Below are 18,594 nucleotides of genomic sequence, written 5' to 3'. Positions count from 1 at the left end.
GTTCGCATGATTTATCCTGTTGGGTAGTTCCACCAGGTAGGATATTGCAATAGCATGACATAATGTACCTACAACTCAGACGTGGATAAAAACCATGAACCGTGCATTTTGTCTGAGCCTTTTTTAACACTCAGACAAATTGTAAAACCAGGTGGGCCATGTACAACAATGTAACACGTGGGCTTTTATTTTGACCGGATTATTACCATTAACACCGGAAGTAGTGCAATGTTATCACGATATGTTACACTTGCTGGTGATGCTGAACTCAAAGTGGACGAGAGCGAGGCGCCGCTGACATTTGCAGGCTAGCAAACGTTGCCTTATCCGGTAACGTCATACGTTAACGTGGCTCAACGGTGGGTCTTGTTTACAATGAACGGGTATAACGGGCTGCCTGTAATCACCGGAGACGAGCTAACGCCTGCTTGACTAGGCGCTAGTCGTTAGCTCAGGTTAGCTTTTCTAAGTGTCGACTCGTTTGGCTTTAGTTTGGTTTCGCCTTTCCTTAAGTTAAAGCTAACAAGCTAGCTAAAGGCAGCTGTATATTAACTAAAGAGTAATTATCCCACGCAACGGGTTGCTTTTTGTAATTAATTTTGATATTAATACTTGTTATGATAGCCGCTAAGCTAACACTGTTAAGCGGGTTAATGCTATCTGTAGGCAAAAGTGACGCTATCTTATTCATTGTGGTTGCCTGACAACGGGAAATTAAAGAAACAGTAATGTGACCGACTTATCAGAGTTGTTCAGATCATCAAAGCCCTTATGGCCATTATTAAGGGACCATTATTTATTTATTTATTATATATATATATATATATATATAAAATCACTAATCAGAGGAGGAACACTTCAGTCACCTGCTGTTGTCTGGTTGTGATCGAACCTGTTTACATCTCTCCCTCCTTGGCACACAGTCCAACCCCTTTTTCCATTGGCCCGTAAAATCCATTGGCGTCAACCCAATTGGTACCAATTAAAAGTATAGAGTAAGAGTCTTTTACCATTTTAATGTTGCTCTTAAATTATGCCATGCATGACATCTTGTGTTCTCAGCTGGGTTTTCTGATTTTTGCCTAAAAAGGAGATGGACGACGAGCTGGAGAACTTCATCAGGGAGCGCAAGGCGAGAATGGCCGAGGATAAAGCCAGTTTGGAATACAACCCTCCGTACATGGAAATAAAGGTGTGTTGGGAATGAGGTTTTAGGTTATAAACTGGTTCAGAACCAGGTCGGGTTTGCGTATTAATGACCATTGAATATACATACATTCATTCATACTTGGGTGAATCCAGTGACAAACAATACATTATAAAAAGTAAACGAATTGTAAGTGTGGTTCTCAATCACTTCTTTTTTATCTCGGATACAAGCCAAAATGGATGACGTGCAAATGTTTTTAATTCTAACTGACAAAGTATTGAGTGACGTGTAAATATTTGAACAGAGCACGGGGATAACCCCCTTCTCAGTGATCCTACTGTGGGTCTCTTTCAATGCGTGCTGTTCTATTTTTTTTGGCTGATAGGCAAAACCTCACAGGACCTACGAGTCCACTGCTAAGGAGAACATCCCCCCCAGGTGTATAGTGCAGGAGAAAGGTAGGCCCCCCCCCACCCTATGTGAGAAATGTTTGTCAGTGCAGATGTAGTGTTCCTTCTTAAAAGTGTCAGTCGGCTTGTGTCTCTATTAAATGTTGATGCGTGTGTCTCGTCAGAGGACAGCTGCACCGTGGGTCTGCCCCTCGGCATCGAGTACGAGCGTAAGAAACAGAGGCTGCAGCATGAGCTCCGCATGGACTACCGGCGCTACATGGCTCAGGTGACTTAACACAGACTTAACTGTCTGCTCGTGCGTTTGGCCGTAGCAGGCGAGCTCGAAGGTCCGTTCAGGCTTTGTTCTCGATCCGCCGGTAGTTATTTCTAGTTTTACGTGGGGCTTAATTGTCCTGCAAGGTAGATGTCACTTCCTCCAGTGGTTTGAGAGCTGAAACGCAAACACGAGCCGGGCTTGAAGTGTCAAAGTCCCAATGTTGGAATCCTGACGGAGACGCTTTATGTTGCAGAAAAAGCACTTTGACCATGCAGAGCCTGGACCACTAATTCGCCTCAATAACAGGAGATCCATCAAGGTAAATGTCTCTTGACGACTTCATGGGGTCGGTTGATTTCCTGATCATATCTTTAACCGTACAGGCTATTTATGTTCTCACAAAAGTCTGAGTCAGTGGCTGACATATCACAAATGTCATTAAGGACCTTTAAGGTTTTTACTATCCACCTTCTTTTGGAGTCTTTTGACAGGAGTGAGTGATCCAGACACCTCGTGCTAACTCCGCCTTCATTCTTTATTGTTGGAAAAAAAAAACAAGCCTGTTTTTGTTTCCAAAAATATACAAAATGCATTTAAGATACATTCTTGATTCCCAACCAGGGCCATTATTCTTTGTTTCCAATGAATAATGCAAAGATGATGATGATGCAGATCAACTCATTTAAATCCATACTTGCTTGCAAGCAGCAGTCAGCTGTAACAACCATACCACTTTAGTCACAGAGGGAAAACTAGTTGCATAGCAAGCAGAGAAGTTCAAGTAGTTATAGATAATGTATAAATAGTCTAAATATTAGTTACAAGTAATGAATAAATTGTTAAATTAAGATTTAAAAAGTGTATGTATAAATAGCTGAAATAATGGCTTAAATAATGCATACATGGTTAAATGAATCTCCCCCAACATTTATTTTGCTATTAATTTAACCGTTTATGCACGGTTATAATAATGGTTATGGCTAAATTGTTGAAATGGAATGCTAAACAAACACAATATATTTCAATATACTTTAAGTGGTTTCTGTGGACCGGCTGGAGTCACACATAGTAATTTTAAACAAACATTTGTGTTTCCTTTAGCAACACCTGCTTGAAAGCCAGGCAGCTGTTCTTCCCAAACAGCGGCCGCCCTCCCGGAGGGACGCAGCCACTCTCACAGAGGACGGCAGGGGGTCGCACAGGGCTTTGCGCCTCGCGGAGGTCGCGACCCTCCGCCATGAGGCGGACGAGGAGCAGTCGGCGGTACTCCCCCGGCACTGTGACAGGCTGGGGAAGCCTTTGGACCGGGACTCCGAGGAGGAGGAGGAGGAATGCTTCAAGGAGCTGGAACTGGTGCAAGGACGAAGGCGCCTGCATATCGGGGTCGAGGCCAGTTATGAGAAAAGACGAGACTACAAGACTGATGGAAGGTACGTATTTTCATGTATGTTAAGAGCGTGATATGATATGGCAGACGCTCTTTATCATGTTCTTATTCTTTTTTTGTTTTCGCTTCTCCCCAGGGAGAAGAGGGAGAATCTAGGAGGCAGGGGCTCGAGAGCACTGACCAGCAATGAGGATGTGGAGTTTGCCACTGGCCTTAAAATAGGTTAAAATGACTTTTCACCTGTACAGTGTTTTTACTTGTTATACATGACTTGTGCTGTTCTTATCCGTTATTGTTTTTTAATCTGTATTTCTATTGGTGTTGCATGTTTTCAGGGGCAGCCGATACAGAGGATGCCTTGCAGAGGAGGAAGGAGCGCTACAGACAGGAGCTGCAGGAGCAGATAGCAGAACAGCAAAGGAACAAGAGGAGGTGCGTTCTGGTCCTGATATGTTCAATGTAACGCCTGAATAATAACATGTAAGGCAGGTAGATGACACGCATGTAGATCTTAAACCTTCTCATGCTGCAAGCCAGTATCTTGTGTCTGACCATCATGTATACTAGATGAATGTCCGACATGGGGAGCTACCATCCTGGCAACACTCGTGTGTCCGTCAGGGACCTTCTTGTCTTCTCAAAGTGTTACTGAGGAGAGCCCCGAACCTCTGCTTGCTCATATGCGTGTGTCTTTGTTACAGGGAAAAAGATTTGGAGCTGAAATTCGCTACAAGGGGGGCCAATGATGCTGAGAAACCGGTGAGCAGGCCCCACGGCAACCAACTTCCATGTAGTTTTTTTGTGCCAAAAAGCTCACAGAAAACAAGAATTTTAATGCGTGCGTCAATCTCTCAGTTTTGTCTTAATTCCATGAATCAGCCAGACCGAATCAGACCGTTTGGACTGTGCAGAAGAGGAGCTCATCAGGTGTTGGAGCCGTCAGCAACAGGAGACAGTGAGACCTCATCCAGAGGCTTCCCAAACAACGTGAAGATGGGTGTCCGAGAGAGAGAGACTCCTCTTCCTCCTCCCGAGCAGCCCCACGTTGCCTTCCAGTCCCCGCTGCTGGACTACAGCTCCGCCCTGGGCATTGGGGGAGGAGGCCTGTCGCCCAACAGCCACCCCGCTGCCCCCTCCTTCCCCAGGGCCACGGACACGCCCAGGTACCCCTTGAACTTTACCGTCATGTAAACTGTAATTCTCAAAGATTTCAGTCGGCGATAACCTCGGCAAACCCATGGCGTTTCCTGTGCCTGTCACAATAAAAGCCTCGAGTGCCAATTTAAATACAGAACGTGAATAGCGGACTCCACCAACAACAATGGCACATCCTAAAAACTGTGTTTCCTAAACATCCAAACTCCATGAGACATGTTTTTTTTTTTCTATTGTGAAAAAAACCCCACAATACTTTGGTATATCATTAAACATAATAGCCAGAAAAATAAGACCTGCAGAAAGTTTTACAAATGAGATTTATATATATATATATATATATATATATATATATATATATATATATATATACATGTGTATATCTATATCATCATTGATTTATTTCATATCCCGCTTTGAATCTCCAGAATCCCTGTGTTTCCTCCTCATCCTCCGTCAGCCCCCAGTGAAGCCTACAGGACCCCGTATGGAGAGCCCCATCACTACTATGGCACCAGAACCCTGCTGGACCCCAACGTGGCCTGCTGTAAGCACGGGTCTCCTCTGTTAAATATAAAACATTCACTCTTGGTGACCATCTTGGGAGGAGGCTAAACAAATGCTACATTCAGCATTATCGTGCACATGTCAACGTGTGTCTTAAATTCTCCGTCCAGATGGTCACTTGTCTGTTCCTCCCATGTCCTACTGGAGCGTACCAGCAGGGGGAGCTCCGCCCAGCCACTTTGGAAACCACAGCCAGCACAGTGGCTGCAGCTTCCCTGAGCCGCCAATACAGTAAATATCACTCTTTGCATTTGCTTTACCAATTCTCAGGCATCTTATTAAACATCATCTTATGAGCAATCAACACAACCATGGTGTGAACTCTCCTGACAGGCCGAGCAGTGAGGCTGCCACTGTGGACCCGCATGTCGGGGTTTTCCCCTCGGATGGATCCAGATCATCCCGGGACAGGATTCTAGGCTACAGGGAGGCTTTGAAGCAACAGGTGGGTGAAACCTTCCTCCTGCCATCATCATTGTAGGAACTCAGTCCAGATGTGTCGATCTAACAGCTGCATTGTAACAACATTATCAACAAGTACACGGATGAAGTTTCCAACTCCTTCTGTTCCCGCTGACTTCTTGTATGGAACAATGGCGCCCGCTGCAAGCTCATGTATGAACTTCACAAATGGCTCGCTAAAAGTACTATTTAATGTCTGCAGATTTTTACAAAGATGGCACATGTGTTTTTTCGGATATTTAACCCTTTTTTGTTTTTACTGTTATCCGTTTAATTCTTGACTCTAATTTCCCGGTGACACTCGCTGACTTCTTGCTGCGGCGCGTAGAGCACGAGCGCCTTTTGTGCGTGCTCGTAGCTCGAGCACCAGCTGTGGAGGGTCGTGCTTTGATGCAATAAGCAAAGGAGCCCCTTTTTAGAATACCGGATTCAAACCTACATTACATATACATCTTCAGAGGATACTTTTTATTTATTAGGTAGAGAACATTCATTTAAACACCAAGCTTTTGAATGTCAGTAGTCGAGGATGGTAAAGAATTTGTACAATAATTATTATATACTTTTATAATGGGTCAAACCCACAATAAATGGCTGTATGAAAAGCATCACCTTGGTTCGGGTCCTCTTTGGTAGGAAACGTCATTGTCGGTTGCAGGTAACTTTTAACTTTCACTGCATCCTAGTCTGTGGTATGTTGGCAGGAAGCTTCCAGCAGAGGGAACTGCGAGCTTTACAACAAGGTAAAAGCTAGTTTAGACTAAACGATATAGTGGAAGTGGAGTCCCGCCCTCAGATCCTCATTCGTTTGTAGATGGTCCACCGTAGACGTGTTGTGAGATCTCCTCCTATTCAGTCGTTACTTCACATCCCAGTGCCACCTCAATCCCATCCCAGTTCTTCATCCTTCTCCTCTCTACTTATCCCTTATGCTTGCATTAGTTTGAAGCACCAATTTTTTTTTTCTTCTTGTTATTAGATCATCACAAAGTGCATTATTGTACTGATACCGACACATGTGCCCCTTTTATTATAGAGTTTTGGCACCGTGTGTGTGATGCTGGGTGAATTGTGGGATACATGTATAAGTCAAAGTACTGTTGGCTCACGAGTTGCACCAGCATCTTGGTACCAAGATTATTCTGGTGTGGAAATCACAGCTTGAGATCCAAGTCTGAATCTATATTCTTGCTTTTTGTCTTGATACGCTCGTCTGAGAGCAAAGTGATTCCCTAAACAGCCATGACGTTGAAGCAGGAGAAGAGGTTGTTGTGGAGAGCATTGGCTGCTGATGTATGACGTAGTGTAGTGTTTAGAGAATGACGATGTCATGAGAGGAATTTTGATGCGAGCTGGAAAATGCCGTACTACAGATCCAGCAGCAACAGGATCGGAGGCGCTTGGAGCGGGAGGAGGAGGAGCGCTACGAGGCCCGGCTGGAGGCCGACATGAAGAACCACCAGCCGTGGGGTCGAGGGGGAGGAGGAGCCCCCCTCAGAGACAGCACTGGAAACCTGATTGGTATGTCCCAAAGTGTAGTGTCTTATTTAAAAAAAAATACTGTGAATGTATGCATGTACATACTTTACTTATGATTTAAAAAAAATAAAATAAAAAATCATAAGTAAACTCCTTTTGTCCACAAAACATGAGTTGTCACCTCCTCTTCTTGTGAGCCAGCTGACCTCAACCAGATGCACAAACTGAATGAGGAGGCCTACATCAACCCGGGGCAGAGGAGAGCCACCGCCGCCACCGCCGCCACGGAGCTCCCCGACCCCAACGAGAGGGTCTCCGGTACTGTAGCAGAGTGCAGTAGCCATGACACTAGTGACAGGCGCTCTGGTACCGTAACCGTCTTTCTTTCCTTTGTGTTGTAGCCCTGAACGTTGTTAGCGACCTGCACTTTCCACACAGTCACAAAGCACCGCTAAATACAAAGAAAAGAATGTTTTTCATATTCACAACTGACAAACCAACGCTAGCACCAGGTTTTTAGGCTCCATCTTGCACCAATATACTGGTCCTCTGTCAGATTGTATTTGAAAAGAAGGTTCTTTGGTCCGACTCAAGTAGAATTTCTGTCTTGTGTAGGATTCACTCATGTCCAAACCCCGCAGTTCGCCCGAGGCAGTGTGTTCTCCAACCAGCCCACCCAACAACATCTCCACGAGCAGGACAAGTACAAAGCTTACCTCAAACAGCAGGTACCGCTTCCATCTACCGGCCGGGTCTTACGGGATCTTTCTCACTTAGACAGACATTTGAATAGTTTTTCCCAACTAAAGTTAATGGGAGGTCTTTAACTGGTTCTGAAACGGCCTCGCTTTTAATACTGATGCCTCTATATGACCTACATTAGCAAACGAGACCGTCATCTAGAGAACTGGCTATTTCTAGTTTATTCTTAATGCATTAATCTCACTGGGTCAGAATCTCTGCAAAATCAGATAAAACCATTTAGGGCAAGAGCCCATGTTTACATTTCCACAGGCAGTGGGCGGGATGTTAGCCAGTTACAGGAAGGCAGGAGGAACCTTTTCTTCAGAACTTTATTTTTGACGTTATGTCTTGCACCCACGATGGTCAACCAGTCAACCACGGTGGGTCATTCAACAGATAGAGCATCTAGTCTTCCCCCTAGACTGGTATGCAATGTGTATATGATTTCTGAAATACATTGGTTGTACATGAATGTACGGATTTAAAATGTACGGGTTAAATCGAAACTAGCTAACGCTTTGGCTAAGATTGAATGTAGCTAACATTAGCATGACGACCAACATGCGCACAGGGCATTCAGATTTTCTTTGGCCATTGTTTGCCTTTAATTCAACAGGGATACCAGAGAGAGACAGGACATGTGGGGAAAAGTAAAAGTCGACACACAATGAAAGTTCCCTGTAGTTTGGGGGCGGGGTTTATGTACTTCACGTTGTCATTAATCTGCGTTCGTTTACAGATTGACGAGAAAATGCAAAAAAAGGCGGAGGAGAGGGAACAGACGAGACTGGAGGAGGAGAAGGAGGAGAAGAGGCTGGCGGAGCAGAGGGCTCGCATCCAGAGGGAGTATGATGAAGAGCAGGAGAGGAAGAAACGGAAGGAAACGGAGGTGAGGAGCTAAAAAACAAACGCCCCACGTCACAGGCAGCGTTTACACCTGTTTAATCATTCGGACTCCATCCTCTCCCCTTTCCCTTGTTCTTACCCATCGCTGCCTTTGCTCTCTTCCCTCTCCGTCTCTCAGCAAAGGACCAAGAATTCGGAGCTGATTCAACTGGCCGAACGGAAGAAGAAGGAAGTGGAGAGGAAGAAAACTGAGGCGGAGGAGAAGGAGAGGACGGCACTGAGGAGGCAGTATGAGAGGGAGAGGCAGGCTCGGGTGGAGGAGGTTAGTTCACAACTACACTCGGAGCCCTTCAAAGGGAGAACTAGTGTAATAGAGCCAAATGTTTACACTGACAATTCTTTCCAACACCTTTTTGTCAGTTGGGGAAAACAACTGACACCGATCAGTGTATCGGCCACGCAGAGTTCCTTAGCTGGATCTATGACCTCTTTCCTCACAGGGACACGGGGACGTCGGCCCAGAGATCATTTCTCTCTTCATCCTCTGCTGATGCTCCATCGGACTGTGTTGCTCCGCTTGAGCAAGACCACAGTTGATTGTTTTTGTTTCCCCGCATAATTCAGCGGGTGATCTCGGACAGAAGTTTTTTTTATTCGCATTCTACACCACATCCTCATTTTTATTCAGTTTTAGGATGTGCTAATAAGGTTCAATCCCATTTGGCAGTTACTGGCAACACTTTACTTTATAGAAGTGCTGCCAGTGTATATAAATATTTGCTGTTAACAGAGTTCATTCACTCCAAACCAGTTGGCGAACAACCATCAAGTTCCATTTGATTGAACACGTTTTCGAAGCTTTCATGCATTGAATGGGTGGGCCGTGTGTTCTTAGGTGAGCAGGGAGCCCTCGCCTCCGATCCCCGCCCTGCAGAAGAGACATGGGGGGCTGCACCAGTACACCCCCAGACCCCCGACTGTCGACAGCCAGCATTCAACTGCCCCCCTGTCTGTTAGTTTCACACACGCACACACTCATTTCCTCTCATTCTTTGGGGTGTCTTCGTTCAAACCTTTCATGTTTCTTTTCAGGAGCGCTCTTCGTCTGGTCTCCAGTCCCCTCCCGTCCCGGCTCGCAGGAACGAGCTCCGAGCTGCAGGTACCGTATCATCCAGCCAGTTAGAAAATGCCACCCGAGCACAGATGTAGCGGTCTGAACCGAACACTAAGACACTGCAGCGAGTCCAACCGCTTGGTACTGAGAGAGCGCGCGTGTGTGTGTGTGTGTGTGTGTGTGTGTGTGTTTCCAGGTGACCAGCGCGACGTGTTCAGCGAGCTGTCGGCGCTGCGTCGGCACCTTCGCAGCGAAGAGAAGCGTCTGGAGGGTCGTCTGCGGCAGGTCGACTGGGAGGAGTTAGCCTCTCCTTTGAGTGACAGGTCGGACCCAGCGTCCCTTTCACTTTACGCTTATTATATGTATCACCATCAACCACAAACCTGCTAATTTTTGCCTAAAAGTACATGATAAACAGTTCAAATACTGAAAGTGATGGATCAATAAGCGATGGTGCTTGAGTTCCGACTTTATGGTTAATAATGGGGAAGGATTCTGCGGTGGCAGAAAACCACTCGAATGCCTACAAACTGAATCGGTCTCTTTCTTTGTGCAGACATCAGGAGCGTCACCAGGTGGACGTGTTCGACATGGCCAGGCTGCGGCTCCAGGCTCCGGTCCGACGGCCGAACTCCAGAAACACGGCGCCCAGGAACCTGCTGCGGACACACGACGAAGTGGGTGTGACCGGCAGCAGGAGGCGGGACTACAGGGACCAGCAGTTCAGCAGCCGCGGGTCTACAGTCCAGGACGGTCAGAGTCCTACTCATCCCTTTGCACTAGTATCAGATGATGTGGACCACCAGGGGGGATATGTAGACTTCATTTATGTGATCACATGCCATATAATAAACACGCATGGAGGTCCATCCTATAATTTATCATTGTAGAACGGGCTCAGCCTGACAGTTGATCTGCACCCGGACCAGGTTAGCGTTGCAGCATTGGTCCAAGCTCAGTTACTATGGCAACTATGTTGACTTTGCTTTCAGGGACCGAATCAACTGAAATGAGCCTGGCTCATGTGGAGAACTGGCTCCATAGAAGTGGTCTGGTTCATGAAACACTGTGCTCCGTAACCAGATGCAGATCGCATGTTAAAACCAGTTTGAAATGGGCTCTGTGGCTTCTGACCTTTCTGTGGTAGTCCAAATGGATCACATTTAAAATCCTTGCGTTTCAGATTATTTGGACCTGTCCCCGCCCCGGCAAACGGATTATCTGGTGAGTTAAAAAGCAGCTCCAACTCTCTGAAATATGTACTGTAACCGTTGGAGTGGAGTTGTGTAACGAGTTGTGTGTGTGTGCGTTACAGACGAGTGTGATGGGGAGGTCTGATAGAGGTTCTCTGCTGGAGTCAGAGAGCGCTTTCATTGGTAAGCCATTATTTATTATAGTTATTTAAAACAACACGTGCAACGGTTGGGGGGGGATATCAGTCTCACAACACACTTGGAAGCAGGAAGTTAATATTTTGAACCCAATGATATCATCCGTATGCTTTGGGGTTTCATCTAAAAACAAGTGCAATGTTATTTACGTGTAGGTGGTAAATGTAGTCGATTGAAGCGATAAGTCCCTCCGTGCACGCTATGACGACCCAGAAAGCTTTAAAAGGTGTTTTAAAAGGTGCAAAATCTGTTCTTCCCGCGTCCAGTGGCGCCATTTTTCTGGCAGTGTAGTCGACGGAGGCGAGGAAGATCTCTACAGGCCGCTTCAGCCTGGTTTTGTAGTCTCCGCCTCTAAAATAAAAACAATGCCGTTGTATTCTGCAGGAGAGCTCAGCTTTCTGGGTCAGTTTTGCACACACTGAAGAATTCGTTGCTTCATTCGACTCCATTTATCAACGCTGATTTGGACTCCCACATGAATCCTCTCTCAACTTTTGTGTGCTTGAGATTCCAAGGGCTCATTATGTGTGTTTAGACCCTCTAGGCGAGGCCTTTCCGGTGAGGCGCACCCCAGAGCTGGAAGACGCCCCCGTGCTGTCGGCCAGGGAGAGGAGGAGGCTGTCCAAACGGCCACAGCACCCTCAGGTGGTGTAGCTTAAAACGATGGCCAAGTGGACTGTTTAGCTCCAACGTGACGATTAGTGAATGAAGCTGCAACTGGAACCGTTTCTCTTCTCCCTGTGCTCGCTTTCAGGGCCGAGACGCTTCCAGCTGGCCCTTTGGCCAACAGGACGACTACGCCGCCCTCGCTGTGGACGGACAGGAAGTGGCGCCCGGTGGCGAGAGGGGGAGCCGGGACAGGTCAGGGCGTCTGATGTCCCTCAGTCGCCATAGCAACGGTACGACTCGAAAGATTGACTTCTGCTGATTCTTGTGTCTTTATGTAATTATTCCAGTTTTGTATTTTTCATAATGTCTGAGTTAAACTTGTACATTAGGGCTGTAATGGGTTTCAAAAGCCCAGGGGTCATTACATTCAGCCCGTGTTCATCCAAAAGGGAGCTGCTGATTCTAGTTGGACAGAGGATAGCAGCGCCATTGCAATGATTAGTTTAGGTATTAAGTTCTGCAGCAGTGCATGCAGGGTGATGCTTTTCCTCCAAGGTTTGGTACTAACCGCCTGTCTCCCTGCTCCAGGATCAGTGGCGCTGTCCTCCGAAGGCTCCTCCCCGCCCCGCTTCTCCCTGCACGGTCTCAGCAATCGAGGCTCCGTGGAAACGCTCTCCACGGATCCCTGGATGACGGACACGCTGACACGTTTGGACCACCGGCCGTCGAGGAGGGAGCGGCTGACAACGTAGCCCCCCCAGCCCCCCCTCGAGATGAGGAGGTGCTCTGTTCTCTGTTGAAAAGACATCACGACTGGTTTTAACTCATGACGCACATCAATATGAAAAGTCATACTTTTTGTTAAATCGTTGTTTACCACAGAGATAATTCTCAATATCTGAGTGAGAACTTGTATTCTATTTTATTAACTAAATTATATCTGAAATAAATTATATTTTAAATTATATGACGTGTGTTTTAATTCAAATTTACAAAACTTTAGCCATTTTAAGACATATGATATATATATATATATATATATGATATTTTAAGATCTTAAAATAAAATTCCACCTTTGGGAAGTCTGCCATACTTTCTAACAATGGGTCTTAAAATGTGCTACATTTATTATTTATTCGTTTCTATAAAGACTGCTTCCACTTTCAGACGTGTTGGGAAATACAAATATTCACTTTGTTGCCAAGAGTTGGATGAGAAGCTCAATGTGAAGATACATCCAGAAGGTTAGTTTAGCATGAAGACAGATCAGGAGCTTTTTGATATGAAGGGCCGTTGTTCTTCTTATCTTAACCTTCAGGTTGATGTGGCAGTGATTAACATTCAGGTTAATTAGGACAACATCTCCATCGACTGTCATTTCATTCCATTCCAAACACGACATTTCTCCCATAATCAAAACGTTATGATATGTAAGCACATAAGAAGGTTTTACCAAACTGTTCAGAAGGCAACGACTACTAGCCAATCAGAGGCAGAGTGGGGCGGGTCTTCGAGGAACACAGGTGGGCAAAGAAATCCAAACTATACTGATGGTTGTGAACGAGGTCGTTGAGCGTGTGGAGGAGAGGGCCCTCATTGCCTTTGGTTGCCTGCCACCTGCAGCGGAGAGGATTACATACGTCACACTTTGAGTTTAAAATGCCATTAAAGGTTATACCTCCTAGAAGACTCTCGGTCATGCGTCAGCTGCCAGTCGCACTGAATCAAAGTCATTTAAGTCATGACACTCCAACACCCACGAATTTGCTAGCATCCTATGTCCCATGCAGTATGCCAGGAGTACCAGGATGTCCAACTGCATCCTGTTGCATTTTACCCAGCATGCTTTTCTGATGAAGTACTCTCTCCCAATTTAATGCATACTGAAGGCAACGGGACGTACTTCGTAAAGTCAGCTGCAGAATGTACTAAAAGTTAAAACCCTTTTTTTCTTCTTTATTTTAAGTCCGCAATTTGGAACGATTTAGTTTTGGACGCTGAACAAACCTCGGTACGTTCAGTGTCACGTGGAGATGTCGGCGTCGGGCTCAGAGCATCGGCGTGTCGATTGGACCCGCCTCACAGCCAATAGGGTGGCAGCACACTCTTGTTTGAGATGTTTTTCAGGACTTCCTGTCATCCGTTCAACAGCAAATGTTTTCATATCCCAGGGAAATCTTCTCCAAGTGATGATACGATTCCCCGTCTACTGTTTGTGATGCTGGATTCTCCCACCAGAACGTAAAGAAAGCTCGGGGCTTGGCACGACTCCGTGATGTGGAAGAGCACCCAAAAGGAGATAATTTTCAATAATCCGTCCTCAGAATCCGATCCAAAAAGCTCTATCTCCACAGTAACCAACACGTGTGACCGCTGTACGGTGACCCGACCGTGGCTCTGATTGCGGGACGGAACAGACCGCAGTGTTTGCTTTGCTAATGAGGATTTGGGAGCTTTAGGGCGGTTGAGCTGCAGCGGCTTTTAGTCCTTACAAAAAAAAACATTGTTCATAGTGCTGGGAGGCATGTTACAATGTGAACACAATTAAAGATACGTTTAGTATAGAACGCGATTCACAAATTACTTATCAAGAATACAATATTAATAAAAGACAACTTTTAGGGTACAACAACAATGGCCTCCAACTTTCAACCAATCGTCTTTCATTCCCCCATCTAGTCTTTGTCCCTCTCAGTGCCTCTGTTCTCTGTCTCATTCATGCTCTCTGGCTTCTAGACACACACACACACACACACACACTCTCTCTTTCCTGCCTGGGTCTCTCTCTCTCTCTCTTCCCCTCTGTCTGTATGAGTGATGACCTTCTCAAGCATTGGGTAGGAAGGAGGATAGAAGCCATCTAAACTCTGCTACGCCCCCATTACTCAAACAGACACCCCAGTGTCAATACACACGCACACAAACACACACACATACACACACACACACTCACACACACACAGCATAGCTAGCAAATTCCTCTTAAAATTGATTGTCCGGACAAAGAAAAAAAAAAAAAACTCCTCAGCTGGTCGAAACAATTTATTGTTGCAAACTAGCGTCATGGTCTACAACTTTACGGCACCCCGATTCCCAAAACACATGAGCGTCCCGGGAAGCCCATTCACTGCACCTTCCCTGTCGCTGTCCAGCCTTCGGCATGAACACCACTTGTCTGATGTGAAAAGGCATCAAATATTTCAGGGGGGAACTGCACCATTTTTACACATCAAGATCAGTTAACTAGTCTTGGGCTGGTGGAAATTGATGTATAATGTCTGCTGCAACAATTGTGATAATTTGACCCCTGTTCTTTATGAAAGACCAACAGTAAAATACGAAGAACATGGCCCTGTAATTGTTTGGCCACTTGTGAGCAGTGTGAAAACCTTTAACATTACTACGTAATCTATTTCTAAATGTGTTGGAAAGTGTTAACATTAGCGGCAACTTGGAGTCTCCTTTCTGCTCCGTTTTGGTCTCCCCCTTCTCCTGAGGGGAAACGTCTGTCTCTGCTGAACACTCCTCTAGCGTCTGTCTGTCTGTCTGTCTGTGTCTGCTAAACACTCCTCTAGCGTCTGTCTGTCTGTGTCTGCTAAACACTCCTCTAGCTAGCGTCTGTCTGTCTGTCTGTGTCTGCTGAACACTCCTCTAGCTAGCGTCTGTCTGTCTGTCTGTCTGTCTGTCTGTCTGTGTCTGCTAAACACTCCTCTAGCTAGCGTCTGTCTGTCTGTCTGTGTCTGCTGAACACTCCTCTAGCTAGCGTCTGTCTGTCTGTGTCTGCTGAACACTCCTCTAGCTAGCGTCTGTCTGTCTGTCTGTCTGTCTGTCTGTCTGTCTGTCTGTCTGTGTCTGCTAAACACTCCTCTAGCGTCTGTCTGTCTGTCTGTCTGTCTGTGTCTGCTAAACACTCCTCTAGCGTCTGTCTGTCTGTCTGTCTGTCTGTCTGTCTGTCTATCTGTGTCTGCTAAACACTCCTCTAGCGTCTGTCTGTCTGTGTCTGCTAAACACTCCTCTAGCTAGCGTCTGTCTGTCTGTGTCTGATGAACACTCCTCTAGCTAGCGTCTGTCTGTCTGTCTGTCTGTGTCTGCTAAACACTCCTCTAGCGTCTGTCTGTCTGTTTGTCTGTCTGTCTGCTGAACACTCCTCTAGCTAGCGTCTGTCTGTCTGTGTCTGCTAAACACTCCTCTAGCGTCTGTCTGTCTGTCTGTCTGTCTGTGTCTGCTAAACACTCCTCTAGCGTCTGTCTGTCTGTCTCTCTGTCTGTCTGTGTCTGCTGAACACTCCTCTAGCTAGCGTCTGTCTGTCTGTCTGTGTCTGCTGAACACTCCTCTAGCTAGCGTCTGTCTGTCTGTGTCTGCTAAACACTCCTCTAGCGTCTGTCTGTCTGTCTGTGTCTGCTAAACACTCCTCTAGCGTCTGTCTGTCTGTCTGTCTGTCTGTCTGTCTGTGTCTGCTAAACACTCCTCTAGCTAGCGTCTGTCTGTCTGTGTCTGATGAACACTCCTCTAGCTAGCGTCTGTCTGTCTGTCTGTCTGTGTCTGCTAAACACTCCTCTAGCGTCTGTCTGTCTGTCTGTCTGTCTGCTGAACACTCCTCTAGCTAGCGTCTGTCTGTCTGTCTGTCTGTCTGTCTGTGTCTGCTGAACACTCCTCTAGCTAGCGTCTGTCTGTCTGTGTCTGCTAAACACTCCTCTAGCGTCTGTCTGTCTGTCTGTCTGTGTCTGCTAAACACTCCTCTAGCGTCTGTCTGTCTGTCTGTCTGTCTGTGTCTGCTGAACACTCCTCTAGCTAGCGTCTGTCTGTGTCTGTCTGTCTGTCTACCTGTCTGTCTGTGTCTGTCTACCTGTCTGTCTGTTCTGTCTGTCTCTGCTAAACACTCCTCTAGCTACCTGTCTGTCTGTGTCTGTCTGTCTGTCTACCTGTCTGTCTGTCTGTCTGTCTCTCTGTATACCTGTCTGTCTGTGTCTGTCTGTCTGCCCGTCTGCCTGCCTGCCTGTCTGTTATCTGGTGGTGTATATCTCTTTAATTTACGTCTGTCTGTCTGTCTGTCTGTCTGTCTGTCTGTCTGTCTGTCTGTCTGTCTGTCTGTGTCTGCTGAACACTCCTCTAGCTAGCGTCTCACTGCTGTACTGAATCTGGAGAGTGTGTGTGTGTGTGTGTGTGTGTGCGTGTGTGTGTGTGTGTGTGTCAGCATTAGTGGAGACAAAACACAGTCCTTGTAAATGACTGCGGTGGTGGTCTTGGACAGTCGTGGAGAGGATCCTATTCAGTTCCGGTCAGCTTTATGAATCCTTGATAAGGCTAATGAACGCCATAGCTCACTTATGCTAATCAGTCTCTTGAATTAGCCTATTAGTGGAGATCAGTGTAATGGATGATATCAGGGCCTGCACTGCCTACTGCGGCTTGTGTGTGCCAGTGTGTGAATGAATTTGTGTATCTGAGTGAGTTTTTTAGATGCGGTGAGGACGGTACTAATGAAGCATAAAAACATGTTCGAAGTGCATAGAAACTAAACAAAGACAAGTATTCTTCCCTTTTAAACGTGGCCCGTTTTATTTAGAGGCGTGTGAAGATACCGTATATAAGGAGTCCACAGGAAATGAGTAATTCCATCGTGTCTCCACTGGATGGCAGTGGTGTCTCACACTGGGCGTACTGAAGCATTTGTACTGTATTCACACACATGAGGCCACAGTGAGCATGTTTTTTTTTTTTTTTTAAATTAAAGAGAAGGAATGTATTTAAATGTATTCATAGTAATAATACAATTCTTCCAAAAAACCTTCTTCTTTGGTTCTTTGGCTCTCCTCTCCTCCCTTCGCTCCTCCTCAAGGCCAAGCCAGAAAGCATCAAACTACATTTTGGATCAATTATTTGATCACTCCATACAACGTCACTGCTACGCCCAATTTAACTGACACACACACACACACACACACACACACACACACGCACGCGCACGCACGCACGCACGCACGCACGCACGCACGCACTCACACACACACACACACACACACACACACACACACATTGTTGTGTTGCCTATCCCTTTTGTTACCTCTGGGATGTAGCTGACAAATGACACCACTACTCGTCTGCCAATCCTGAGTCTCTTGCTCGGCAGGGTGTGTGTGTGTGTGTGTGTGTGTGTGTGTGTGTGTGTTGCTGGAGAAAAATAAAAATCGTTGAGGGACACGGGGAGACGAAGGGGAGCATTGGCAAGATTGTTGCATTCTGATTGGTAGAAGTGAACATCCTGCAGAGTTATGGATTTTTGACAGAAAAGATAGTTTGCTTCGACCATGTTGCTCAGCAGACTATGAAAAACAGTATATGTCCATTAATTTAAAGTATAAACCAAATACTTGTGCTATAAACCAAATAAAAAGTGTTATTTGGCCATGTATGGATTTTCTTTCCCGGTGGAGTACAGGAACAGCTAAGAATAAGAGAGGTCCAATCTGCAGAAGACAAGACCTTTACTTGAAGAAAGCCAGAGTGTTTGAGACCTGTGACAAAAGTTGTCATGGAGTCGGAGTTTGGGTCAAATTGTTCCAGGACACATCTTGACCACATCATGAGACGTCCCCAAACGCCATGACAGATTTTAAAACATCCATCCATTTCCCATTTTCTTGGTCCATGTCTTGCGGCAGAGCAAGCAAGGTAGTCCAGGGGTCCTCCTCCCCAGCCACATCATCTAGCTCTTCCTTGGGGATCCAGAAGTAAGATGAGGTATATCCTCATGTTTTCTAGGTCTGCCTCAGGGGTCCTCCCAGTTGGACGTGCCAAACGCCTGCACAGGGGGCATCCAAATCAGATGCCAGGAACACTTCCGACTGGCTTCTTATATAATGTGTTGGAGCATGGGTTCCTCTCCAAGCCTCCATCTGGATGTCTAAGATCCCTATCTTTAAGGAAGAGTCCAACCACCTTGCTCAGGAAATGTATTTATTCAAGCTCATTTATGTTGTGGCGTAAATCAAGGGGACAGCTTCCTGTCCAGGCTCAATTC

The 18,594-nt window shown here is 46.1% G+C and overlaps 1 protein-coding gene across 9 annotated transcripts; it reads left to right on the top strand.

Annotated features, from left to right (window-relative positions):
• Positions 1-249: 249 nt before the first annotated feature.
• On the top strand, positions 250-12,538 carry LOC117737769 (centrosome and spindle pole-associated protein 1-like). Of its 9 annotated transcripts, XM_034543928.1 has the most exons (28): positions 382-455; positions 924-995; positions 1,091-1,192; positions 1,536-1,608; positions 1,725-1,828; positions 2,073-2,138; positions 2,921-3,249; positions 3,343-3,428; positions 3,542-3,638; positions 3,908-3,965; positions 4,062-4,369; positions 4,790-4,908; positions 5,039-5,159; positions 5,262-5,373; positions 6,764-6,911; positions 7,044-7,235; positions 7,485-7,597; positions 8,353-8,502; positions 8,638-8,781; positions 9,355-9,471; positions 9,552-9,618; positions 9,770-9,896; positions 10,130-10,326; positions 10,757-10,797; positions 10,889-10,949; positions 11,500-11,609; positions 11,719-11,863; positions 12,162-12,538. In XM_034543928.1, the coding sequence occupies exons 3-28, from the start codon at positions 1,094-1,096 to the stop codon at positions 12,323-12,325; spliced, it is 3,348 nt and encodes a 1,115-aa protein (XP_034399819.1). In that variant the 5' UTR covers positions 382-455; positions 924-995; positions 1,091-1,093; the 3' UTR covers positions 12,326-12,538. The 9 variants fall into 9 exon arrangements, with proteins under 9 accessions (XP_034399823.1, XP_034399820.1, XP_034399821.1 ...); XM_034543932.1 differs by lacking the exons at positions 382-455; positions 924-995 and adding an exon at positions 250-359 and having other exon boundaries at positions 4,086-4,369; positions 7,071-7,235; XM_034543929.1 differs by lacking the exons at positions 382-455; positions 924-995 and adding an exon at positions 250-359 and having other exon boundaries at positions 4,086-4,369.
• Positions 12,539-18,594: the final 6,056 nt, after the last annotated feature.

Source organism: Cyclopterus lumpus, chromosome 10, assembly GCF_009769545.1.
Source record: "Cyclopterus lumpus isolate fCycLum1 chromosome 10, fCycLum1.pri, whole genome shotgun sequence".
In the NCBI taxonomy this organism is placed as follows: Eukaryota; Metazoa; Chordata; class Actinopteri; order Perciformes; family Cyclopteridae; genus Cyclopterus; species Cyclopterus lumpus.
The sequence above is the reverse complement of the archived record's forward strand: the minus strand, read 5'-3'. Positions and strand labels throughout refer to the sequence as shown.

Coding starts and splice junctions, on each gene's coding strand:
- LOC117737769 (XM_034543925.1), top strand. CDS start 1,094: ATGGACGACGAGCTGGAGAACTTCATCAGGGAGCGCAAGGCGAGAATG. Junction 6,912..7,043: donor CAGCACTGGAAACCTGATTG/GTATGTCCCAAA, acceptor ACAAAACATGAG/TTGTCACCTCCTCTTCTTGT. Junction 9,619..9,769: donor GAACGAGCTCCGAGCTGCAG/GTACCGTATCAT, acceptor GTGTGTTTCCAG/GTGACCAGCGCGACGTGTTC.